At 38.5% G+C, this 10944-nt stretch overlaps 1 protein-coding gene across 1 annotated transcript in view; it reads left to right on the top strand.

Annotated features, from left to right (window-relative positions):
* The window catches only part of GUCY2C (guanylate cyclase 2C), a 68549-nt gene that overhangs the window by 42577 nt on the left and 15028 nt on the right, over nucleotides 1–10944 (top strand). The window contains exons 12-16 of the mRNA XM_019643276.1: nucleotides 3217–3303; nucleotides 4554–4686; nucleotides 6760–6897; nucleotides 7330–7418; nucleotides 9047–9138. Coding sequence (XP_019498821.1) covers nucleotides 3217–3303; nucleotides 4554–4686; nucleotides 6760–6897; nucleotides 7330–7418; nucleotides 9047–9138 — 539 coding nt within the window. The remainder of the gene's footprint in view (nucleotides 1–3216; nucleotides 3304–4553; nucleotides 4687–6759; nucleotides 6898–7329; nucleotides 7419–9046; nucleotides 9139–10944) is intronic.

Below are 10944 nucleotides of genomic sequence, written 5' to 3'. Positions count from 1 at the left end.
CCAGCAGCCAGCGTGAGCGGCCAGCAGCCGCAGTGAGCGGCCGTCCAGAAGCCGGCGACTGATCTGCCTCACCTGGGAAGAGCGCAACGATGGTGCCAGCTTGGGCCAGTGAAGCAACGTCCTGCACAACTAGACTGAAGAACAAAAAAAACCCCCCAAAAAACCGACAGCAACTTGTCTGTTCCCCTTCCCCCAATTCCCCAGCACTGTTCCCATCCCCCCAATTCCCCAATTAAAAAAAAAAAAAAGTAAATACCTTTGGGTAGGTGACCATATAATTTATCAGGATACTTTGCGAGTGAAAGAGAGTACTATAATAATTGTGTTGGAACAGCAGACATAAATTGTAACTGGCCTCAAGCAAACCTGGATGTGTTGTCCCCCTGCCTTTGGGCTATTTTCAGATCCAGTATCTCTTAATAATCTCAATATTCTTCCCAATAACATAGCCAGAATCCTAAGATTGAGGGCAGCAGCAGCAGCTTTAAAGAGGTCCAGATATCCATAATTCAACAAAATTTAAAAATAATTTTTTTAATTTAAACTAATCACTCAGAAATGTTTAATTTTTCAATAAGCTTCAATACAAAAAATATGAATCACTTTCAAAACATATGGCATAAACTCAAATGTATCTTCAAAGAAAAAGATCATAGCCCTAAATACTATGCTCTCTTTTTAAAAAAACAAAAACAAAATAAAATGAAGTAATCTAAGTACTGAATACAAAATTTGGAAGAATAACTATGGCCTAAGGAAAGGAAATTTTCAAAATTCAATCATTATAAAACAGGTAAAATTTTAAAATGCACTCATGAGTTTTTTTATTTTTTAAAAAAAGCATAAAACATACAAGCCTCTCATATTTATAATAAAATTTTTGAAACAAACAAAAATACACAAAAGTGGTAATATAAAAAATTAAAGCTATGAAAAAGATGCTTTCAATTGTGAAAGAATACTCCATGACTATTAAGTTATAAAGTCAAAAAAGAAAAAAATTTAGAAGCAAAATAATCATGAAAATTTGACTCAAATAATAAAAACTAAAGTATGCCAATAACAATAGAAGAAATTATAATTTTACTGCAAATAAAACCAGATTTAGCTTAATTCTAAACTTCAATGAATAATTCTCAGTGTCTATATAAATACTATTCTAAAGTTAAGGAAAAATATGAACATCAAAATTCATTTAACATTCAAAGCTAGCATAAAGTTAATAATAAAATAGATTAAAGACTATATTTATGAATATTGATGGAAAACTTATGAATAGAATATTAGTAACTCAAAGCCAGTTGTACATAAGGAGCATAGTAAAATAAGATATGGTTAATTCTATGAATGGAAAAAATATTACTTTAATGCATCATATCAAAAGGTCCTAGGAGTTAGGCTGGCCGAGTGGCTCAGTTGGTTAAGAGTTGGCTTAAGAGTGCGGACTCTGAGCAACAGGGCCGCCAGTTCAATTCCCACATGGGCCAGTGATGCTGCGACCGAGCTGAGCTGTTGCTGAGCTGCCAACAGGTGGCAGGATGGCTCAGCTGGCGTAACAACAAGATTGCCTGTTCAATGGTGGGCACCCACCTGCAACTAAGACTGAACACAGCACCTTGAGCTTAGAGGCCAGGAGCTGCTGACGGGAAGCCAGATGGTGACTAGCACCCTCCACAACGAAGATTAAAGACAACAACTTGGCTAGTTCCTAGGAGAAAGATCACATGATCATTTTAATTGATGCTGAAAGTGATTATTTAAATTAAAAGTTTATCATTTAAATTAATAATGACTATATGAGGGCTATAACCATACTCTAATTCATTTAATTTCAATGAGACAGCCATTTCAGAATACCAAGTAACAGAGCCTGGTTAAAGGGTTTCACAGGATCTTTTATTCCCTAACATGCCCAGTCAACATTTAGGTATCATACCCAGAGTGGTTTTGGCTCTCTACTCTCAGGTAGGAAAGTTCAGGTATCTGAGTGGTCCTGGGCCCCCTTCTGGCATTGCTTACTCACAGAAACTTCTACAGGAAACCACTCCCCAAAGCCAACGGCAGTCCCCTCCCTGTGTCATCCCATTAGGCTTCGCCCATGGCAAATCCCATGAGAACCAACTTTTGTGGGGAAACACATGAGAAAGTTGCTCTCTAGACAGAGTAAAGACAGTATGCTTCCCGTCTTATAAAGACACACCATTACCTTGGCTAACCTTGTTTAGAAACAACTGATTCATTCATGTGACAAATATTTATTAAACATCTGTTCCATACCAGATACTAAACAAGATGTTGCAGAGACAGCAGTGAACAAAAATTATCACAGAGTTTACATCTTCATAGGGAGATGAGATAATAAGACACGTAAACAAAAATATAAAATATGCCATGTCTTAAGGGAAAGAATTACTTTAGAGTCTGTCTGCTCATAAACATCCCTCCCTTAACTCAGGCTGGTACCTACAGCCCAGCCAGCCTTATCAGAAATGAATTATGACTTTGGATACTTTATTGCAAATTATTGGTACAGTGCCTAAATTAAAACCAAAGGTCAAATTGGGCTTTTCCCCAAAACAAGAAACTATTGTTAGGTTATTAGTCATAGTTTTACTATGAAGAATCGTTATTCGTTTAGTTAAAACCCTGTATCTTGATAGAACCATCACCATGCTAAAATAATGAGTTCAAAATTCTAGGTCATACAAGTCACACAAAATCCAAGAGCTCTGTATTATTAAAAGAGGATTTAGTATTAAAACAAACAAACAACAAACAAACAAAAATACCCTTAGAGTTATAAAGCCAACAGATGTAATTGATCATGTGAGTAAAAACAGAATCCTAGTGAATGAATTTCCTAACAGTAATTACTTGTTTAAAAACATTAGCGTAATTTTCATGATACGGGACCTCTAGCCCAAAGATTGTCAGTCTGGCTCACCAGCCCACTCGCCAGGCAGGTATCTACTCATTCCTTCGCCCCTGTCAGGTGGAAGGACTGGAATTTGGGATACTATGGGTGTGTCCTTGTGGTGAAAGCCACTTAATGTTTCTTAAGTAGAAGAGAAAAATATATGTTCAGGAAAGCCAGGACAATGGAGTTCCAATTTGCTCCTGAGCCCAAGGCCTCATGATTAGAAGATAATTATTTGCCTGTAATAGCCTCTCCATAACATCTGTCCTTGTGACCATTCATTTTCTTTCTTTTTTCAGGAAGTTTTAAATGACACAATTTCCTACCCTGATGGTACTTTCATGGATTGGGAGTTTAAGATCTCTGTCTTGTATGACATTGCTAAGGTAAGACACCTACAAACACAGAAGCCATTTATGAAAATTAAATATAGGAAAACAGATCTGGCAAAGCTATTCAAATCTGTATATTGGTTTCTTCATCTGTAAAATAATAATAAAAATAGTACCTATGTCATAGAGTTGTTATGAGTATTGTATGATATAATGCATATGCTTCACATAAGGCCTGGTACAAGCAAGTATTCAATATAGGCTCTTATTATACTTATTATTATATTCTTTCTACTCTGGGTTTGAGGCACACATTTTCATAGGCTTGCTGGAAATCAAAATCACATAAAGCTGCAGGGAAAACAACTGAATCATCAATTGTATAAACAAAATATTAAGGGCAGGCAACCATCTTGCACGAGGCAATAATAAATTTGTACATTTATATCCCAGACATGGTATGAGAAAGGAAGTGGATACCAGTAACCAGGACCTCATTCAAGAATGAGGAAGAGTGGGTCCAGAGAGTGACTGAGTTTTTTTGGGTTTTTTCAGCTGAGCCGTCCTGCCACCTGTTGGCAGCTCAGCAGCACTCAGCTTGGGCCAGGGATCGAAACCACTGTTGCTCAGAGCTCACACCCTTAAGCGAGCTCTTAACTAACTGAGCCACTCGGTTGGCCCCCAGTGACTCTTTGATACAGTCTTAAATCACCTGAAAGTCACATAGGGTCAGAATCAGTTTGAAAAATGTTACATAACCGTATTTGTAGCCACATTTCACTCCTGTGATCCAGGCTGAAAACCAATTTCTGCAATGACACCTCTGGCCACCAGAGGGAAGCACACCAGACAAAAACAGGCTACCCCTTTCAAAATAGGATGAAACCCTTCAAATTTTAGGAACTAATCTAGCATAGCCCCTCCCTTCAGAAAGGCAAGGCCTTACAATATGCATATTTTTGAAATGAGGTAGCAGAGGACCAGACATACCCAAAGTCACAGACCAAATAAGTGGTAAGCAAAAACGCTTAAAAAAAATAGGATCAACTCTTTGTTTTATACAACTACTTAACCAGTCTTTAGACAATTGCTTTTTACTGTGTCGCCTAAATAGATGCAGTGCTTAGGCAAATATTAGGGCCTTATCAATATTTTTAAAGTAAAATTAATGAAACTAAATTTAAAAGTTAATGGTATGATTCTATCTGCATGCTGAAATGATTTTGAAATGTCATTTCTTTAAGATAATAAAACAGCGGCAGAGTGTGTTATCTCTTTGTTTCCTTGTCATCTAAAAATTACAGGGGATGTCATATCTACACTCCAGTAAGACAGAAGTCCATGGTCGTCTGAAATCCACCAACTGTGTGGTAGACAATAGAATGGTGGTGAAGATCACTGATTTTGGCTGCAATTCCATTTTACCTCCAAAAAAAGGTCTGTAACTAATGAAATTTTAACCAGTTTCCCACTACTTTTTTTTTAATCACAAATCCACATAAGGCGCTCAGGAAATAGTGATACAAATCAGAAAATTAATACTTGGAGCCACAAGAGGCAACAGCTGGCTCATTCTCCAGCACTTCATCCTTGTCAGTTTTTAACCAGTGCTTCCTGAGTCGAACAGATCTCCTCTGTGGATATCCTTCATCTATGTGTCCCTTGATATCATTGAGAAATCGGGAAGAACTTATTAGCTTGTGGAAGCAGAACTGGGTGAAAATGTAGAGTAGAGTAGTAAGAGACCTCAGAAATCATCTCGTCTAACCCTCTTCCTCTCTAAAAGACAGAACTGAGGTTCAGAGAGGCGAAGAGATTTGCCCAAGAAGATAGAGTACAAGGCAGGAGACCCATTTCCAAATTCTAGACATCATTCATTTATCTGTGATAACGATAAGAAATGATAATGATAAGAAAAAACTCTCATCAGTAGAATACATTCTTATCTATTTTAGGATTGTGATAAGGTTCCAAAAAGCAAAGAAAAGTGATTTGTGATATACAAAGAACTTTTCCTATTGAACGTTTACCTATTCTTTACTATAACGGGTTTAAACAGCCTCAGAAATCTAGCATTCATTTGTGCCTCAGAATGCCACCTAGATCCAAACAGTGAATTCTATTTCTATTTTGCAATGCTTTAGTTTCCCCTAATAAAATAAAAAAAATACAAGTTTGCTCTTGCTTCTTCAGTCACGTCAAGCATGCTAGCTTGACTCAATCCAGTAAATGCTTGTTGAAAACCTACTGTGTGCCAAGCATGGTTCATCATGTAGGAGAACAAATCTCCTTTACTAGATGACTCACCACGACACAAAACCAGAGGAATTGCAGGTCAAATTCTATCCTTCTGAACATCACTCAGTTATACCTACCTATCTGTGCTGTTGGTTACTTGAAATTTTAGTATAAGCAGATCTATTTACCTCTCCTACAGCCCCGTTAGGATCAATTGTACATGAATCACAAGTCACATACATTCACGAAATGTAAATTCAAAAAGGCAATGAATTTGGATGGAAAACAAAATGAGGAAAATGTTCCTCATCATAAGCCTATCACTGTACCTAACAACATGAATCTATAGACTTTTTTCACTGAAACTGCTGAAGATAGAAATCTCAGAAAGTTTACGAGGAGCAAGGTGATCCTGGAAAACTTCCAAGGGGGAGGTTTTTGGAGGAAAATCCCCTGTATGGCCCTGTTGTTACCAAATGGAATATGTGACAGGGGTCCAAAACCCGTGTCTAGAGGAGCCAAACACAGGAGGACTTACTTCACTTGTGAGCAGTGGACTAGCGGGAAAGTTAGGGGAGTAGCAGGCACAGCAGTAAAATGTGAGCAAATTATATACATTATATTTTAAAGAATACTGTGGGAACCAAAGAAAACATGTCTGTGAGCAATAGCTGACTTGGAGGCTGCCAGTATGTGACACCTGGAAAGTATCAACTGATAGTCTCTTTGTTTAAATGTGCCGTCTTTTTTTTCTTTTAGTAAATATATATGTTTTATATTCTGTAAAAAATATAAATACATTTTATATTACATAAAAATGTATTCTATATTATATAAAATATATAAATATTTTTAGTATTTAGGAAGGCTTTCCTAGGTTTATGCTGTATGTCCCGTAAGCTATGAAATCCTCAGCCTCTCATACTCTACTGCATTCATCCCACAAATCTTTACGAGCGCTTCTATCCATGAGGCACACTATTCTCGGTAGACCTTGAAGGTGTTCAGGGCTATGATTTGAGTAGTTTTAGAAAAGACATTGCCATATGACCTCACCCAAATCCTGGCATTACATAGTCTGCTTAAACGGTAAGTGTGTGTTCTACCCTTATCACCATTATTAGCATAAACGCCTCAAAAGTCTGAGACCTTGTCAATTCAAGGCCGCTCATATTCAGGGTGCATGGGGTAGGGAGTTAAAGAGCGAAAGCAGGTTGGAGGCCTATTGGCCTGTCGTCCCTGAACTTGGCCATCTCAATGCTGTCTGCACAGACCTGTGGACAGCCCCGGAGCACCTCCGCCAAGCCAGCATCTCTCAGAAAGGAGATGTGTACAGCTACGGGATCATTGCACAGGAGATCATCCTGCGGAGAGAAACCTTCTACACGCTGAGCTGCCGGGACCAGAACGGTAAGAGTCTGAGACCTTCACGTGTCCCCTCTGGGAGCTAGCCAACATGTGTTCCTGGCTGATGGAGACCCTGATCTGCGTCACCACATCTCTGTCCCTCATCTGCAAAAGTGATGGCATATCTGCATTACACATTTCGCAGGGGGTTGGGAAGGATTAAACAACAGTATGAAGGTTAGCATGTTCTAAAGAGCATAAGACCATATACCACTGCCAGGTGGCCCTACTGTCAGTATTACTGTGAAAGAGTCTCCCCCTTAACATTTCCCTCTTTCCGATTTCACACATGTGTCAGTTTAATGCCTGAACTGTTATAGATCACTCAAGAGGGACAGGACAGCATCCATATTTTAGCTCTTACTAAATTCTATAGGTTTTGTCACCTTCATGCTGCAATCCTTCTCATAATTTGAATTATTCTCATCCCATCAGAGAAGATTTTCAGAGTAGAGAATTCCAACGGAATGAAACCCTTCCGCCCAGATCTGTTCCTGGAAACAGCAGAGGAAAAAGAGCTGGAAGTGAGTTTCTTTGGGCTGCTGTAACACATTGCCACAAACTTGGTGGGTTCAAACAACAGAAATGTATTCGCTTACAGTTCTGGAGGCCAGAATCTGAAATAAGATGTCAGCAAGGTCACACCCCCTCCAGGGATCTAGGGGGAATCTATTTCTTGTTTCTTCCTGAAGCATCTCTGGTGGCTGACACGTCTTTGCTTCTGTGCACAACACTCCAGTCTCTGCCCCTGTGGTCACATTCTCTTCCGTCCGTCTAATCTCTCTCTACCTCCCTCCTATCTGAGGATATATACGGCTTTTCTGGATCCTGAGATTCCTCCTCACACGTCAGCATATCCCTGCTCAAATGCTCCTTTCTCATCTGAGTATATCCATGTGTCGCTTAAAACCTTTTCACTCGTGTAGTTGGATAGTTCTGGAACTGGAAACCAGGAATAAGATTTCTAAGCTAGTAGCTGGTTTCAACAGAATGCAGGCCTGAAATGACTTGGCAACGCCACAAAAGCGCCCGCTATTCCACTCGGCGGTGCTCTCTCAGCCCATTTGTCGGTTGCTTCTGCCCATTCCTCCCTAAGGCCGCCAGCGCATCATGTACCAAGGCAGGGGCATCATTTAGTGGAGAATTCAGGCAAACAGCAGCTATACCATGCGTCTCGTCCTTCCCCAGGGTCTTACTTGTTAAGTCTAAGAACGGGGACAGGGACTGCATCTAGTCCCATTTGTGATCCTATTTTTGGCCCGAGTGAAGAACAAACTTTATATAAAGCAAATGGTTTTCACCATGCTTTTAGATCCAACAAAAGCTGCCGACAAGTGGTAGCAAATGAGATGATGTTTCCATGGGCTTCCTGGTGTCTCCCTCTTCCTCCGAACTGCCCCTTCCTCACTTCTCTTATATATACGTAATAATAAAATATATATAGCATAATAATAATCACATTATTTTGTGTAATTTTATATAATAATTATAATTATATTATAATTGTTATATATTATAATAAATATTACATATTGATATATAATAATTATTATGTATTATTGTCCTTTGTCCATGCAATATTTGGGTCATACTTATGCTAACGCAATTATTCATTGTTTATCTGAAATTCAAGTTTAACTGGAAGTCCTATATTTTTATTTGCTAAATCTGAGAGCCTTACTAAGGCCCCTTCACAAACCAATTAAATCAGAATCTCCTGGGGTGGGGCCTGGGTAAGAGAAATTTTGTAAAGAGTCTCCAGGCAATTCCATTCTTAGCCTCTGTTAGAAATCGCTGCTGAAGTGCCTCACTCATTTATGGTCACTGTCTCATACTCACTGAACCCATCTATTTCTTGTCCACCCCAACGCACAACATACACATGCCTGTAAAGCATTTTGTCTCTCTCCCGTCAACCCAGCCACGTCCAAATCAGTATTACCTTTTTCATTATTTCAGGGCCCAACGTAAGGACTTAGGCAAGGCAGTCAGTGCAGGTGGCAAGACACACTGTAGACAACTGGGGCATCTCACTCTCATTGTCAGAGTTGAGATGTTTTAAAAATATCCCTTACCTTAATTACTCTCATCATGGAAGATAATAGGATAGGATACCACCTCTCCCTTCTAATATACCCCTTCTTTCTTCCAGGTGTATCTACTTGTGAAAAACTGCTGGGAGGAAGATCCAGAAAAGAGACCAGATTTCAAGAAAATTGAGATTACGCTAGCCAAGATATTTGGGTATTGCTGAAATTTTTACTTTTTCTGATTTCAGATTTTTCTAATAGTTGACATTCAGTGGCACCTAAGAGTGAGAATGCCTATTCTAATGAAAAAAAAAACCAAACAAAACAAAACCCAGACTGCAACACCTGTCTCAAAAGAAATTAAAATGATATGGAGACTAACAGACCATTTTCTCAGGAAAATAATCACTTGAAAATTTAATTACTCAAGGGCAAACTTGCCTGATTAAAAACTATATTCTAACTAATCATAAATATGTCTGTTAAAAATATAGTTCCCTGATACTCCTGCAGGTAACTAGGATTTAGAAGTTTAGTATGGGCTCTGGGAATCTGTAAAGTCCCCGGATAATTCTTAAGATCAGTAAGTTTCTTAAAATTTTTAAATCTTAAAAAGATCAGTAACTTTGGCCCTAGGTACTTAAGACTTGAACCACAAATCAGAGTATAATTCAGGATCAAGAAAAAAAAAAAAGTAACACTATTACCCAGTAAGATCGAATTCTAGATTTCTCATGTTTTCTGTTAGATTATAGTGCAGAGTGAGAAAAATAACACTGGAGTAAGAGTTAAGAGATCCAGTTTCTAGACTAGAATCTAATAATAGTTTGCTGTGAGGCGTTGGGTAAAACTCTTACCCTAATTAGGTGTCAATTTTCTTGTTAGTAAAATTGAACCGAATAAGATCATTTTTACAATTCCTTCCAGCTCTAATTTTCTGTAGTTCTCACGAAGTCATAAAGAGGCTAAAAGCCTAGGGCTGGAGATGAGGTGGAGTGAAGTTAATGAAAGTGTAGTTATTGATTTGGTAGATCTAAACTGTCATTTGGGAGAAAGGAGCAGGAAATAAATAAGCAATTTAATTCTTTCCTATTTTTCATTCCTTCACAAGCTTGTTACTAAGAGCAGATGTGATTGTAAGTGTGACAGATGAAATGTAAACTCTTGAAGATAAACTGGGCCCCTGATACTCTACCCTAGAAAGTCTAATGTAATTGATCTGGAGAGCAAGTTGGCATCAGGAGTTTTAATAGCTCCTTAGGTGATTAAAATATGCAGCCAAGGTTGAGAAAACTGCTTAATTGAATCAATTCATCATGAAGTAAGATAATCCATCTTCATCCCTTACAGCTGCTCCCTCACCCTTTCCCCCAACTAGACTCTATACTCGTGGTTTCAAGTAAGAGTCTCCTGAACTTGTTTAAAAATTCTGTTTCTTAATCCCAAATCTAGCAGTTTCCAGTCATAGAGGTCTGTAATAGGACTTAGAATTGTATTGAATTTTTAACAAAAATCCCCTCCCCACTCCAGGGGATTATGATGTAGTCCATCTTCTTGAGCGCAGAAGTGGTGGTTTATAATTGTTGTTGTGGTAATAATGAAAGGGTATGATTTGTTCAGCGCCTTCAATTGTGCCATAGAGCTTGTGAATATTATCTTGGATCCTCACAGCTCTCCAGGAACTCATGGTGCCTCTGACCCAGCCCTGCACCAAGCCTTGTCCTATGCCCCAGTGTCACAGAAGGCTGGCATCTCATCTAAGTCTCCTTGGTCTAACAAAATAATCCAGAGTTAGTTTTTTTGCTTTAGGACCCTGGCTCTCCATTCTTAGGAGATAATGTAAGACTCTGCTTTGCTTTTCTTGGTCCTGCTTTTATACTTCCATTTATCACCTTTAGAGCCTTTTTTAAAAAAAAGATTTCCCCTTTATTACAAATTATTATCAAAATTTTAGAAAATGAATAAGCAAACAAGACAGTAAAAACATCAGCTGTTTGTTAGTAGATGACCACCAGTTTTC

Source organism: Hipposideros armiger, unplaced genomic scaffold (assembly GCF_001890085.2).
Source record: "Hipposideros armiger isolate ML-2016 unplaced genomic scaffold, ASM189008v1 scaffold_76, whole genome shotgun sequence".
Classification (NCBI taxonomy): Eukaryota; Metazoa; Chordata; class Mammalia; order Chiroptera; family Hipposideridae; genus Hipposideros; species Hipposideros armiger.
Note: the sequence above shows the minus strand (reverse complement) of the source record. Positions and strands in the feature narration are given on the sequence as shown.